At 49.5% G+C, this 15680-nt stretch overlaps 2 protein-coding genes and 1 long non-coding RNA gene across 3 annotated transcripts in view; 1 reads left to right on the top strand and 2 right to left on the bottom strand.

Moving 5' to 3' along the window:
- The window catches only part of KCNIP1 (potassium voltage-gated channel interacting protein 1), a 201458-nt gene extending 198908 nt beyond the window's left edge, over window positions 1-2550 (bottom strand). Inside the window, exons 1-2 of the mRNA XM_088173999.1 lie at window positions 2239-2550; window positions 1057-1184 (exon numbers count right to left, since the gene is read on the bottom strand). Coding sequence (XP_088030125.1) covers window positions 1057-1144 — 88 coding nt within the window. The 5' untranslated portion in view covers window positions 1145-1184; window positions 2239-2550. The remainder of the gene's footprint in view (window positions 1-1056; window positions 1185-2238) is intronic.
- Window positions 2551-3039: 489 nt separating this feature from the next.
- Window positions 3040-5800, top strand: LOC148222070 (uncharacterized). The gene is made up of 3 exons (XR_015807043.1): window positions 3040-3592; window positions 3683-4061; window positions 5445-5800. It is a non-coding gene; the product is annotated as an uncharacterized LOC148222070 (long non-coding RNA).
- Window positions 5801-9385: 3585 nt separating this feature from the next.
- Window positions 9386-12048, bottom strand: LOC148222071 (uncharacterized). The gene is made up of 3 exons (XM_088173928.1): window positions 11480-12048; window positions 10682-10849; window positions 9386-10355 (listed from the first exon to the last, which is right to left on the bottom strand). The coding sequence occupies exons 1-3, from the start codon at window positions 12046-12048 to the stop codon at window positions 10181-10183; spliced, it is 912 nt and encodes a 303-aa protein (XP_088030054.1). The 3' UTR covers window positions 9386-10180.
- Window positions 12049-15680: the final 3632 nt, after the last annotated feature.

Here is a 15680-nt window from a genome sequence, read left to right on the forward strand (position 1 = left end):
CCAACACAGCCACACACCTCTAAGAATTTTAAACTTATATGAAAAATAAGTGTTTCTTTTTTTACTCTTTGACTATGACCACATTAAAAAGAGCCTGACTTTGTATTTTAAAAAATTGCATCACAACAGAGACTCTTCAGCCTTCTACAAATATCTCTGCTAATAATTTAGTTCAAACCCTATTATCAATTCCCAAAACCACCTCTGCCTCCAACCAAACACACAGAATTTGGAGAAGTCTGACCTTTACCTAATCTGACCACATTTCAACAGGCAAGCAGCATTCAAGTATAGTATTATTTACAGTTGCCAGGAGTGTCCACAGAGATCACCGACACTCACATAATTAGCTGCCAGAGGTATGCTGAGAAATGTCATGAGAGGAACGGCCAACAAAAATAACATAACTTACCTGAGGGCACCAACAGAGGAACTACTAGACTACAAAGAAGAAGAAAGAGTTTATTTTGTTTGTTGTTGATTTTAGTAAAGAGCACAGCATAAATAAGTTTGGTACTCTTTCATTTTCACATGGAAAAGTACGAAGGGTGTAAGTTACAAGCAAAACTTAGATAAGCAAGAGGTATTTCAAATGTATGCACTAAGCAATGACCTATACCTTGAAGTAAGGTACACACATGGTTCAAATTAGCAGAGACAGTAAAGCATAAAATGACATAGAGAAATACCTGTTACTGACAGTTAGGAAGTCTTTAAATTTTTTCAGGCTGCACATCAATTGTTTTCACAAACACACCTCTGAACACATTGAAATAACTCACTACAGTTGCCGGCCAGGGCAGATTGATAAACACAGGTTACAAACGACACAAGGTAGAAACAACTACATAAAGCTTTCTGGCACAACTCCAATCGTCACTGCACACAGCAACTTCTTTCAGAGCAGCCAATTCCCAGAATTAAACCAGAACACCTCTGAAGATAAACCTTATCAGAAATAATAAACCTCATTAGAAACCTCCCTCAAGCCTACAGAATTCACCCCACATACATAACAGAACACAGGAACGGTATGAACTAAAATGTTTCCCTTACCTTTGCTGAGAGTGCCCGTGATCAGTTTAAAAACAGTCTGGGCAAATTTGGCAATCCCATGCTTGCATCTCTTTGAACAGCCACTCATGGTTCAGATGGATAGAAAGCCTCTTCTCTCTTACAAAGTTCTGGAATAACAGTAAGATTAAAAAGCAAGTCCTTTACAAAGTTGATGTGACTGGTTGTGCAGTGCACAGAACTCTGCTCTCATGCACCAAGCCCCAGGCTCTGCACTGACGTTTGCTACTCTGAGGCTACCCGGGAGGATTGCAGTGGAACAATGCGCATCTCTTTTTAGTTAAAGGTACAGCTCTCCCCGTCATCCTCTTGGCCGGGATTGCACACGCCTGCCTCGATGCCCTGAGAGAAGGTGCGAAGCACAGCAACACCACCTCAGCCAGCCAGGCGAGGAGAGGGGGTTTGCCTCTGCAGGCTGTGCGGGCTGCCACGCTGGGCACAGGGAATGCAGCAAGAGACGGCTAGAGTTACTGGGTGCTGGAAATAAAAGACGCTGCTGATTAAAGACCCTTTTCTTGGTGGTATTTTCCAGCGGATTTCAACAGAATTGTCAATTTTGCTCTCATCAGGCTGACAAAACCAGAAAATAACTATTTTTTTTTTTTTTTTAACCAACACTGTAGTTACACGGCCACGTGTACAAGGCTGCATAGCATTCCTTCACAAAACCTGCTAGAAGTAGGAAAACAAAACTGCACTCAGGGGAAAAGAAAAAAAAAATATTTCTTTTTTTTAATTCTACCAGTTTAGACGCTGCTCCGATAGTGATTTGCCCAGCACAGAGGGATGTGCCAGCCACCTTCCGGAGTCGGCGGGGCTCGGGCTCACTTCTCTGTGCAACCCCACATTTAACTTTTCGCCCACTGCTTCACGTCGTGCCGGTGCGATGCTCACTCCCCGTACTGTACTGGGAGTTATCCCCTAGCAACAGCCACAGCTCTGGCTTCTCTAGTTCAATCAGTTACTGCTGCGTGTCTGGAATACTCTGAATAAAGGGACATTTTTTTGGGTTTGCGTCCAGATCAAAGCGGAGGCATCTCAAACCCCATCTGAGTACTGGGTAGAATAGAGCATCTTTAGGTTTAATTCATGCTGGCCTTGTCTCAGATGTTTTTAAACAACCCCCCGGATGCACGATTTGCTTGCCCCGGTCACAAGACTTACCTCAGGCTTCTGCTCACATCCAGCTGCTCCCCGTTAAATTTCTTGATCAGCCTTGTCTCTGACAAAGCGATCTGGAGCCAGCCATCACCTCAGAGCGGCGACAACAGAGCACCGCCTTTACGGAGGGACCAGGAGCAGCAAACAGCTTTGCTCTTCGGGGAGCAGCGATACACCTTTCACTCAGGGAGCAGTGAACCGCTTCACAGGAAAACTTACATTCCTGAAACAAAACTCAGGGCTTTGTCAAATAGCTCACCCTGCTGTGAGACTCACGACTCTCTGTTCCGCTCAACTGGAAGCGCCCGCCTGCTCCTTATCCCCGCCTCACACGCGCACTCCCGCCCTGCCTCCCGCCCCTCCTCTTCCCACGCCGTCGCTCACCTCCTTCTTCTCAGGCAAAGAGGAGTGGAACACTGTCCAGGGAGGCTTTCTGGTGCATCATTTTACCTCAAAAAAACCCAAACATTCTTTGCATTTGCACACTCGTTTGCACACTCGTTGCACCCTTCAGCGGAGAGCAGCGCCTGGTTCCCCCTTCCCCGTGCCCGCCCACCCGTGGGGCTCCTGCCCGCCGCTCCCTGTGGAACGAGCGGGGCTGGAGCACCCGTGGGCAGGAGGGGCCGGGTAAGGTTCCCCCCAGGCTGCTTCTCCAACACCTGCAGGTGAGATGCTCCCCCTCCCCCTTGTTTTGCAACTCAAAAAAGCTCTTCAATGGTAAAACCTCTTTTTTAAAAAATTCGACTGAGAATTTTTCTCTTTACTTCCAGATCACAGGATGTATTGAGGATATAGTGGGGTTGAGAGAGAGAGATCCTAAAATCTGACTCTCAAGTAAATGGGACATTTCCTGCAGGTGAATACTGCCAGGCCAAAATGATGTCAGCTGGGGCTGCTTTGGTGGCCCAGAGGTGCACAGAGGCCTCGGTGTCTCCCGCTCGCTGCCAGCAACGTTCCTTGGTGCTTCTGTGTGTCTCAGCTGGCTGGGAATGCAGGGCAGGGGGAGGCCAGGAGCCCCCAAAAGGCAACCAGCACCTCTTGTCCTTGGGCTCTGCAGGGGAGGGGCTGTGCCTGCGGTGTCCCGCCTGTGCCGAGCGCACATCCCGGGGATGGGCGCTGGGGCACCCGGCCAGCGCTGGCACGGACACGGCTCAAGGGCTGCCCGCAGCTCCTGGGCCAGGGGCTGCTCTGAACAGGCACCCGGAGATGCTTCAGCCCGGACAGAGGCCACCGACAGCCCAAGAGTCCCCCAGTGAACAGCTGGCATTTCCTGGGGATGGCAGCACGGGCCGCCTGCAGAGGAGCTCAGCCAGCGATTCCCGGTTCTGACCTCCCAGAGCTCCCACGCAGCTGCCAGGTATGTCCCGGCCTCCCCGAATCCCTTCCCTTCCAGCCTGAGGCCATCATCCAGCAGCAGCCTTAAAGCCAAGGCACTCTTCTCTCACAGACATTAAATCCCAACCAACAGCCCGCAGAGATGCCTTAAAATCAAAGGTTTGGGTGGGATGAAGTTTTGTTTAGATGAAGGTGGGAGTTTTTCAGGGAGCCAGCTGGAAGTGCAGAAGGGATGGAAAGGTTTTGCAGGTGGTTCCCACTGGAGGTGCACTGAAGACAGGGATGTGCATCCCTTTCCTGAGGGAAAAGAACTTGCAGAGGCCACTGCTGAGGCTCTGGAAAGAACTGAAATTCTGCAGGGAGAGATGTCCTCTCGTCGCCCCAGGGACTGCCTCGGCACGGGCCACGAGCGCCTCCGGCCCCTGCCTTCTCCTGCTTGAAAAGATCACCTGGAGCCCGAGCTCGGGGGGGTGAAATCAGCTGAAATCCAGGTAACTCTGTCAAGTGCCCCCCAGGGACATCGGCGGGGCTGGGGGATGAGGGTTTGAAACAGCAAATTCTTTGGAATATACACCTGTCCCTGTGCCGATGCTGCTGAGCTTCCTGCCACAGTATATCCCCACTCCATGAGGCGCTGTGAGGTTATGGCAGTGGGAATTGAGCAGGGAATTCGGGGCTATGGGCATAATTCACGGGAGCTAGCAAAGCTGACAGCCAACCCCAAATCTGGGCACAGCACAGAGGTGATGATGGGAATGACGGGAATTAATGGTGGGAATGAATGGTGGGAATGAATGGGAATGAATGGTGGGAATTCTGGGAATGAGGGGAATGATGGGAATGCCGGGAATGAATGAATGATGGGAATGAATGATGGGAATGAATGATGGGAATGAATGATGGGAATGATGGGAATGAATGATGGAAACGAATGATGGGAACCTAATGCCAAAATCCTGGGAATGGAGAAATCTGGGAATGAGAATCCTGGGAATGCCAAAATCCCAGGAATGCTGAAATTTGGGAATCCTGAAATCCAAGGATTCTGACATCTGGGAATGCCAAAATTCGGGAATGGGAATCCTGGGAATGCCAGAATTTGGGAATGTGGAAATCAGGGAATGGGAATTCAGGAATTTGGGAATGCTGAAATCCCAGGAATCCTGAAATGTGGGGGATTCTGAAATCTGGGAATGCCGGAATTCAGGAATGCTGAATTCCCAGGAATGTTGAAATTCTGGGAAGGAGAATTTTTTTTTTTTTTTGGATGTGACCATTCCCAGGCTGATTCTGGAGCAGAAATTCCAGGATCTTTTGGGGATTTTTTTTTTTTTTTTTATGTGACTATTCCTGGGCTGGTTTTGAGGTAGAAAATTCCAGGATTTTTTTGGGGGGGGGCATTCCCAGATTTTTTTAACTGAACATTCCCTTTTTAAAAAAAAAATTCTTTTTTATTTTATTTTTTCAATTTTATTTTTAATTGCTTTTTTTAATGTGACCATTCCCAGGCTAGTTTGGGGCTAGAAATTCCAGAATTTTTTTTGAATTGTACATTCCTTTTTTTAAAAAAAATTTTTAAATTTATTTAAATTTTATTTTTTAATTATTTTTTTTTATGTGACCAATCCCAGGCTGGTTTTGGGACATAAATTCCAGGATTTTTCTTGGGGGGGCATTCCCAGATTTTTTGAGCTGAACATTCCCTTTTTAATCTTAATTCTTTTTTTAAAATTTTATTTTTTAACTTTTTTTGGTGACCATTCCCAGTCTGCTTATGGGACATAAATTCCAGGATTTTTTGGGGGCATTCCCGATATTTTTTTGAGGCCATTCCCGGAGAGTTTTCCCGTTTTTTTTGGTTTTTTTTTCCCCAGCTCATCCCAGCTGGAGAAGGAGGTGGCGATGCTGAGGGAGAAAATTCATCACCTGGACGACATGCTGAAGAGCCAGCAGAGGAAAGTGTGGCACATGATCGAGCAGGTGGGGAAAAACGGGAATAAAAATGGGGGGAAAAATGGGAGAAAATCCGGAGGAAAATGGGAAAAAATCCGGGAAAAAATGGGCAAAACCGAGAAAAATGGGGGGCAAAAATGGAGATAAAATCTGGGGGAAATGGGGAAAAAATCCACGAAAAATGGGTGGAAAAAATCAATGAAAAATGGGGGAAAAAATCAGTGAGAAATGGGGGGAAAACATCATGGTGAAATGGGGAAAAAATCAGAGAGAAATGGGGAAAAATCATTGAGATATGGGGGGTAAAAATCAGTGAGAAATGGGGGGAAAATGGGGAAAAACATCAGTGAGAAATGGGGAAAAAAATCTTTGATAAATTGGGGCAAAAATCATTGAGAAATGGGGAAAAAAATCAGTGAGAAATGGGGAAAATTTGGGAAAAATCCACGAAAATTGCGGGGAAAAAAATCAGTGAGAAATGGGGGAAAAACGCATGAAAAAATGGGGAAAAAATCAGTGAGAAATGGGGAAAAATCAGTCAGAAATGGGCCGTAAATATCAGTGAGAAATGGGGAAAAAATCATTGAGAAATGGGGAAAAAAATCAGTGAGAAATGGAGAAAAATCGGGAAAAAATGCATGAAAAATTGGGGCAAAAATCAGAAATGGGGGGGGAAATGCAGGAAAAATGGGGGGCAAATTTAGAGAGAAATGGGGCCAAAAATCAGTGAGAAATGGGGGGGGGGAAATCGGGAAATATCCATGAAAATTGGTGGAAACATCCATGAGAAATGGGGGGAAAAATCTGTGAGAGACGGGGAAAAATCGGGAAAAAATCCACGAAAAATAGGGGGAAAAATCCATGAAAAATGGGGGGAAAATCAGTGAGAAATGGGGAAAAAACGAGTGAGAAATGGGGGGTAAAAATCAGTGAGAAATGGGGGGAAAATGGGGGAAAAAATCAGTGAGAAATGGGGGGGAAAATGCATGAAAAATGGGAGGAAAAATCAGAGAGGAATGGGGGCAAAAATCAGTGATAAATGGGGAGAAAATCAGTGATTAATGGGCGGGAAAATGCATGAAAAATGGGGGGAAAAATTCAGAGAGAAATGGGGAAAACATCAAAGTGAAATGGGGAAAAAATCAGAGAGAAATGGGGAAAAAATCCATGAGAAATGGGTGGAAAAAATCAGTGAGAAATGGGGAAAAAAATCGGTGAGAAATAGGGAAAAAATCTTTGATAAATTGGGAAAAAAAAATCATTGAGAAATGGGGGAAAAAAAAATAGTGAGAAATGGGGAAAATTTGGGAAAAAATCCACGAAAATTGCGGGGAAAAAAATCCACGAAAATTGCGGGGAAAAAAAATCAGTGAGAAATGGGGGAAAAATGCATGAAAAATGGGCCGTAAATATCAGTGAGAAATGGGGAAAAAAATCAATGAAAAATGGCAGGAAAAATCAGATCGGTGATCGATTGCTTATGCCTGCCGATCGATCATATCGGCGATCGATTGATCGCGCCTGCCGATTGATCAGATCGGCGATCGATTGATCGCGCCTGCCGATCGATTAGATCGGCGATCGATTGCTAATGCCTGCCGATCGATTAGATCGGCGATCGATTGCTAATGCCTGCCGATCGATTAGATCGGCGATCGATTGATCGCGCCTGCCGATCGATTAGATCGGCGATCGATTGATCGCGCCTGCCGATCGATTAGATCGGCGAGCGATTGCTAATGCCTGCCGATCGATTAGATCGGCGATCGCTTTCCAATGCCTGCCGATCGATTGCTAATGCACACTATTTGCACACTCCTTGCACACCCTTTGCACTCATACAGAGGCAGGAGGTTTCTCAGTTCTGGTCGGGGTTTTTTGGGGCGTTCATTCCGGGGGATTTCCTCAAGGATTGGGACACTCCTTGATTCCATCCCTTGCCTGTCTCCCAAGCGCCACCCTGTGGGCAGAGCGCGGTACTGCGCGCCTGCCTCTCCCAAGATGGCGGCTCGGGTGTCGCTCCCCGACCTTCTAACTCTGGCTGCAAAAGGAGGGTGGCACAGCAAGGAGCCCGCTCGCTCTAGTGGGATGCCTGCGCACGACGCCGACACCGATCCCACGGGTGCGATTTTCGGCGGCGTTTCCAATCGTGCGGACATCTCCTTCAGCCCGCTTCGGCCCGGGGAAGAGGGGCGGGGCCGCCAGCGATGGTCCCGGCGCAGCCCGGGCAGGCTCGGGGCGGAGCCGGGGCTTGGCGAGGCGGGGCACGGAGGTCCCGGGGACGGGACCGGGCGGGGCCGGGGCGGTGCTTTAGGGGCGGTCCCCAGTGGTCCCGGGCGGCACCGGGGGCGGGGCCGGGTGATCCCGGAGCGGTACCGAGCTGTGCTGGGGACGGTGCTGCAGGGGCGGTGCCGGGCCCGCCTCAGGGTGATTGAATGCCCAGAAATCGCCTCCTCTGCCCCGTGCTCACACTGAGCTGCGGGCTGCAGCGTGCTGTCGGAGCTCCGCACACAGCACGGATTTGGGCTTCCCCTCCTCTCAAACCCTCTCCCCCTTCTTCCTCCTCCTCATCTTCCTCTTTGTCCTCTGTCACTGCTGAGGCTCTGGAAAGAACTGAAATTCTGCAGGGAGAGATGTCCTCTCGTGGCCCCAGGGACTGCCTCGGCACGGGCCACGAGCGCCTCCGGCCCCTGCCTTCTCCTGCTTGAAAAGATCACCTGGAGCCCGAGCTCGGGGGGGTGAAATCAGCTGAAATCCAGGTAACTCTGTCAAGTGCCCCCCAGGGACATCGGCGGGGCTGGGGGATGAGGGTTTGAAACAGCAAATTCTTTGGAATATACACCTGTCCCTGTGCCGATGCTGCTGAGCTTCCTGCCACAGTATATCCCCACTCCATGAGGCGCTGTGAGGTTATGGCAGTGGGAATTGAGCAGGGAATTCGGGGCTATGGGCATAATTCACGGGAGCTAGCAAAGCTGACAGCCAACCCCAAATCGGGGCACAGCACAGAGAACAATCTGTGTGCTGCCCTGTCAGCTCAAGCTCCTGGGCTGGCAAGTATTGGGAGTTAAATGTATGGAATTACACAAATCACAGCAACTGGCATCACCCAGAGGGACAATCCAAGGCCCAAACAATTCCTCCACAGTCCACTCTGGGAAAAACACCCTGTGCCTGCCAGGAGCTCTGACCCTGCTTTTCCTACCAGCTCCTGAGCAGTGTCAGGGCCACCACGACGCCTTTAAAATCCAGATAAACCCCAAATCCTACACAGTGAATAATCCAAAGAAAGTACTGAATTGTTGTCATTAAAAGCTCAAAACTCATTAAGAATTCTATGACAACAGTGTAATGGACTCCCAGGAACCTCATGAATGCTCTCGGTTTCATTTTTGTGTATTTTTACTCCCTCATTTGGCAGCTTGTAAAACTTATCCTGGAATTCAGAGGTCAAGCAGGATCGACTTTGGATTGACCTTCACCTCTGGTCCCACTTTGTGCAAACACAACTCGTGCCCAGGTGGGTGAACTCATCACCTCAGCTTTTCACTCCAGAGTATCCCCTCCTTATTTCCCTGTAGATGAACTCAGATCCACTCCTCACCTCCACTGGTCATCCAAGCGTCCATTCTGTTCCCCACAGGCCCTGGTGGCCCCAGGGAGCTCCCTTGGCCTTTCTCCTGCCCCTCTGCAGCCCGAGGTCGCTACACAAACAGTTCTTGTGTCCCCTCTAAATGACCCCGGGTTTTCTGCTCAATGAATGGCATGACCCGTGCCCACTGCTCATGATTCACCCAACCAAAATCAAGAGCAAATGTTGCTTGGGCTTTAAGAACTTGAAATAACTCTGAAGCAAAAGAAATCACCTTTTTCTCCTGGTTTTTATTTTTATTTTTTCATTTAAGATGCTGGACTTGCCTCTGTGGATGTGTGCTGAGCTCTCACTGCAGGGGACTGTCAGGCCTGAATGGCTGTGAGTTCGTGTTCTTCTCAGTAGGGAATCAGAAATTATTCTTAGACCATAGAATTGTTTTCTGAAACCTTTCCCCTTTCCTCTTTGTGCCTTTGAATTTTTCAGCTGTTCCCTGTTGTCACTTCCCCTGCCTGACTTCTGTGCAGCTCCTAGCTGGGAAAAACTGGGAAAACTTAGGGGGTACAGAGGTGGAATTTTTGGCTGGATTTTTCTAACATTTCTAATTTTGCTGAACTTATTTCCCCAGTGAGAAGAGCACGAACTCACAGCCATGCAGGCCTGACAGTCACTGCGGGAAATCTGACACAGTATTAATAAGTAACCTTTCCTGAGAGCAGTCACCACCCCAGTCCTCCAGCCTTGTCAAATGTTTGCAATGAATGGAGCCAAGTTCTAATCCTTAATCTAAATTTATGTCAGCTTTTGTTAGAAAGATACCGGACAGTAAATCATACAAGAGAATTTAAAAATTGCACAAAGAATAACCGGCCCAGACCAAACCCAACCGCCCCCATCACCGCTCCACCCCAATTTTGGGAGAAACAGTGATACAGTTTATAAATACTCTCCTTCCACACTATTCAGTCCTTCACCGCACATCCCCAGAGAGGAGTCCCTCAGACCTTGCTCCCCTGAACACCAGGAGAGCTGGAGTTTCACCCAGATCCCACATTCCCATGGCAGTTAATCCCAGCAGGGAGGCAAAGAGGAACCCTGCATCCTCTGACATAGCCCACAGCACGGGCAGCACCAGGAGCCCTCCAGGCTCAGACCTCTGGTGCTGAAGCCTCTGGGCTTTGGCTGATCAAACACCACAGCTCTTGGCAAAGATGCCAGGAGAGTCGTGATTCTTCCTGTCCTGAAAGAGAGGAGGAAAAGAAAATTAAGTCGACTGCAGAAGGATTCCAGCTCTCAACTTCTGCTCTGATTCCTCACTCTGGGGTTTTATCATGACAAGTGACACCAATTCAGAGTGCCCTTTTCCAGCATTTTTATTCCTAACTATTTCAGACATTAAAAGGATGCTCATTTCTCTTATTGTATTCTTTGCTTAATTTTAATTAGAGGCCATTTTCATCCCAGACCCCACTTGTCAGTTCTTCAATCCTTTAGCACTGGACTTGGCACAAAGGGATACCCGTGGTGCTGCATCACAAGAAATCCCAAGAGAAACCCCTTCCAAACCTGACGGAGAAAGCTTTCAAGGCACTCCAGAACACAGACAGCTTTTCCTGCCTTGTCAGGCCACACCAATTCTGTCCCATCCTCCTGAACTGTGCAGGTGAGGAAAAGGCTTTCCTTGCTCCTCGGGAATCACGGTCTGAGACCACAGATGTCCATCCTGGGCAGCACCTGGAAACAACGTGGGAAAGGCAAAATGAGAGTGTTTTCTATCAGAAAATTACTACTACTAATAAAAAATAACAATCAGAACTTCTGGACAAATTTAGTAACATCACTTTGATATGAGAAATACAGGCCATGCCCATCCTTGTAGCCCAGGTGAAAACAGGAAGGAGAACTAGAGGAAAAGCAGAGTCCCTTATTTGATCTCTGGACACAAACTGAGGCCTTTTCCCTGTGAAAACCAAACTCACCCTTTCCAGGGTTCCTGAGATCAGCTACGAGGAGGCTTTTGGCACTCCAAGAGCAGCTGGGTCACAGCTGATGCGGCTTGGGTCTGGGAGACACCGTGCTCCTTCTGGAATTATAGCACGCAAATGCCTGCTCCTGGCCCCAGGCCCGGAGATAAAATCTGTGGGGTTTTTCCCTGTGCAACATTGCTCACCCCTCCCAGGGTTCCTGAGATCTGCACAGAGGAGGCTTTGGGGCACCCCAAAGGCAGCCAGGGTTACAGGTGGGGGCAGCTTGGGGCTGGGAGAAATCCTCATCCATTTGGAATTTTATCAGGCAGAAACCTGGCTGGGTGCACAGGTCTCTGGACACGACCAGTGGCCCTTTCCCCTGTGAAACAAAACTCACCCTGCCAGGCTCCTGAGACCACTTAGGAGGAGGGGTTTGACTCTCCCAAGAGCAGGTCGCAACGAGAGATGCTCACACAGAAGGCCATGCAGAAGAGGAAACGAGCGCACCCGCAGCCCCCCAAGGCGCGCCCCAACGCCCCAGACCCGGCACTGCCAGCTCGGGCAGTCCATAAAGCATCCCCCGCCTCCGCAGCGGCGGGACAGGCGGGGCCCGGGGTCCCGAGGAAACCGAGCGTGCCCGGAGGCGCGGCAGGACGGCAGCGCAGCGCCGCCTGGCGGCGGAGCAGGAGAGCAGCGCCGGGCCCCATGGCAGTATCGGTACCCGTGCGCCCCTGCTGTCCGCGGCGATGCAGCGCCCGATGCCGAGTTCCACGCCCGTGTCGCCGAGGGAGAGGGGTACCGCTGGCTGGGGCCTCCCCGCCGACACGGACAGAAGCCGAAGCAGAAGCCCCGGTGCCATTGGCGGCCCCTACCCAGCGGGCCGGGCTCCGCCGGGCCCGCGGCCCCGCGCGGTATCGGGTCGGCCCGCTCCAGTCTTCGTCGCAACCCGGGCCCTGCTCCTGGCATGAAGCGCGTCACCGCCCCGCGCCGTCCCGCCCCCCGCGCGTCAATCGCGTGCGTTCGGCGGCCCGCCCCGGGGGCGGTGCCGGGGGCGCTACCCGGGGCGGTGCCGGGGCACGTGCCGGGGGCGGCACCGGGGGGCGGGTGCCGGGGGCGTTCCCGGTCGCCGTGCCGGGGGCGTTCCCGGTCGCCGTGCCGGGGTAGCCCGGGGAGCGGTCCGGGAGCGGTTCGGGGGGGCGGTGCCGATTGCAGTCCCGGTCACTGTCCCAGTCCCCGTCCCCAGTCCTGGTCCCGGTCCCAGTCCCCGGTTCCGGTCCCCGATCCTGGTCCCAGTCCCAGTTCCCCGTCCCGGAACCCGATCACGGTCCTGGTCCCAGTCCCCAATCCCGGTCCCGGTCCCTGTCTCCAGTCCCCGTCCCCGATCCCGGTTCCGGTCCCTGTCCCAGGTCCCCGTCCGCGATCCCGGTCCCTGTCCCATTTCCCCGTCCCGGTCCCCCGATCCCAGTCCCGGTCCACGTCCCCCGATCCCGATTTTTCCCCCCTTTCACACTGATTTTTCCCCCGATTTATCAATGATTTTTTTCCCCATTTTTTCCCATTTCTCACTGATATTTTCCCCCATTTTTCAGGATTTTTTTCCCCATTTCTCACTGATTTTTTTCCCCATTCTTCATGGAGTTTTCCCCCCGTTTTTCACTGATTTTTCCCCATTTCTCACAGACTTTTTCCCCATTTTCCCCCATTTCTCACTGATATTTTCCCCCATTTTTCATGGATTTTATTCCAGATTTATCCCCATTTCCACTGATTTTTCCCCATTTTTCATGGACTTTCCCCCCCGTTTCTTACTTATGTTTTTCCCCGATTTCTCATTGATTCCCCCCCCCCCCCCCCCCCCCCCCCCCCATTTCGCACTGATTTTTACCCATTTTTCCCCATTTCTCACTGATTTCTTTCGCCATTTTTCATGGAATTTCCCCACCCATTTCTAACGGATTTTTTCCCCACTTTTCCCCATTTCTCACTGATTTTTCCCCCCATTCTTCAGGATTTTTTTCCCCATTTCTCACTGATTTTTCCCCCCATTCTTCATGATTTACAGGATACTCTATCGTGAATGGAAAGCAATTAAAGGAAGGGGGGAGGTTACCAGCCACCTGGTCAGCTCAGACAGCAGAGCTGCACACGCTTGTGAGAGCCTGTGAATTATAGCAGGACAAGACATTAAATATATTTACTGATTCTAAATATGCATATGCGGTAATACATGCATTTGGAAAACTATGGGGAAAAAAAGAGGTTTATTAAGCTGCAGAAGAAAGAAGAAAAAAATTGGTTTACAAGGGATGGCAAGCAGTGGATACCAAAAGCTCTAGCCTTACAATTGTTAAAACAACTTCATTAAAGGAGTCGTTCTGTGCCTTCTTTGGGGTGAGGAAAAAAGGCTGAGGGGGGCTCCGACGTGGTTTGGGGCACCCCAAGGTCCCTGGGAGAGGGAGCCGGGCTGCGCTGGAGGAGCAGGTGAGTCGGGCATGGCGGGGGGTCATGGTGGGTGCCAGAACATTGAGAGGGAGGGGTGGGTGTAGAATGCATGAAAAACAGAACCTTAAAAAATAGCTAAATATAGTCTAAAAGGAATGTTTTATTGGCTTGTGTTTGGATAGAGGTAGGGTTTTTTTATAGATACTGTAAATAGAAAAGATAAAGAATAAAAATATAGAAGCAAATATAAGAAACCAATATATAAATATATTACATTACATTATATTATGTTATGAAAATAGAAATATATAAATATTCAGACTTTAAAAGGAATGTTTTATTGGTTTTTATTTGGTTAGAGGAGGGTTTTTTGAAAATAATATAGGCAAAAATATACAAATATGCAAAAATAGATACTGACATAAAATGATTATAACTATATATGCATATATATATGTAAGTATAAAATCTATAGAAATAAATATAAATATAAAATACATGTATGTAGTATGTAATATAAATAATTTATCGATTTAATATGTTCTATTAAATAGTATGTTATAATAGAATGTAAATAGCTATCTAGTATATTAATATACTAGTAAAAAACTACATTAAATAGTATATAAATATAGAATACACAATATAGACATATAAATCTACAGATATAAATATGAAAACTAAATAGAAAAATATATTCAAATATAATTTAAAATAATCGAGTTTTTTGTTTCTATTTGGTTAGAGGCAGAGCTTTTAAAGAAATAATATTAAAAACTATGAACCTCCAAATATAGATGGATATAGATAAAATAGAAATAACATTAGTAATATAAATCTATGTATAAATGAATAATAAAATAATATTGTATATATGAATAAATAGAATAGCAATTAAATTGAATATATGAAATATGTCTAGATTATGACTAGAAATTAAATATTAAAAAATAGATGATTTATATATAAAAAGGTTTTTTTTTTTCATTTGGTCAGAGGGCAGGGCATTTTTAGTTTGGGTCGGGGTTTTTTTGGGGCGTTCATTGAGAGGATTTTATGACGGGTGGGGACTCTGGTGCTTGGAACTCTCTCCCTTCTCTGGCTGTCCCTGACAGGGCGGCAGTGCCGGGCTGAGTTGGGCGGCAGTGCTGCCGCCGTGTGGACACAGGCGGGTACTGCACGGTGCCCCTCTCAGGATGGCGGAAGGGCCCGCGGGCCGGGACCCAGCCCTGCGGCAGCGCTCAAGATGGCGGCCTCTCTAGGACCCCGGCGGATAGGGGTCTACATAAAACGCCTGCCCGCGCCCCGCCGGCGCCCTCACGCCCGCGGCACCGCGGACCGCGCGGCGTTGTCGGCACGCTCTGACACGTCGGGAAAATTGTCGGCGAGCGGATCGGCGTCGGCGATGTAATCAGGCATCTTATGCCTACACACCGGGGTCCTGATTTTTTCCCGCCCTTTCTGCCGCCATTTTTGGCAGGTCAGCCGGAGTGCCTCCCGAGCCGCCATTTTGAGAGTGCGGACACACTCAAGATGGCGGCCTGTCTAGGACCCCGGCGGATAGGCGTCTACATAAAGCGCCTGTCCCACGCCCCGCCGGCGCCCTCACGCCCGCGGCACCGGGGACCGCGCGGCCGTTGTCGGCACGCTCTGAAACATCCGGGAAAATTGGCGGCGAGCGGATCGGCGTCGGCGATGTAATCAGGCATCTTATGCCTACACACCGGGGTCCTGATTTTTTCCCGCCCTTTCTGCCGCCATTTTTGGCAGGTCAGCCGGGGTGCCGCCCGAGCCGCCATTTTGAGAGTCCCGACACACTCAAGATGGCGGCCTCTCTAGGACCCCGGCGGATAGGCGTTTACATAAAACGCCTGCCCGCGCCCGCCGGCGCCCTCACGCCCGCGGCACCGCGGACCGCGCGGCCGTTGTCGGCACGCTCTGAAACATCCGGGAAAATTGTCGGCGAGCGGATCGGCGTCGGCGATGTAATCAGGCATCTTATGCCTACACACCGGGGTCCTGATTTTTTCCCGCCCTTTCTGCCGCCATTTTTGGCAGGTCAGCCGGGTGCCGCCCGAGCGCCATTTTGAGAGTGCGGACACACTCAAGATGGCGGCCTCTCTAGCACCCCGGCGGATAGGCGTTTACATAAAACG

Source organism: Sturnus vulgaris, chromosome 15 (assembly GCF_052056855.1).
Source record: "Sturnus vulgaris isolate bStuVul1 chromosome 15, bStuVul1.hap1, whole genome shotgun sequence".
In the NCBI taxonomy this organism is placed as follows: domain Eukaryota; kingdom Metazoa; phylum Chordata; class Aves; order Passeriformes; family Sturnidae; genus Sturnus; species Sturnus vulgaris.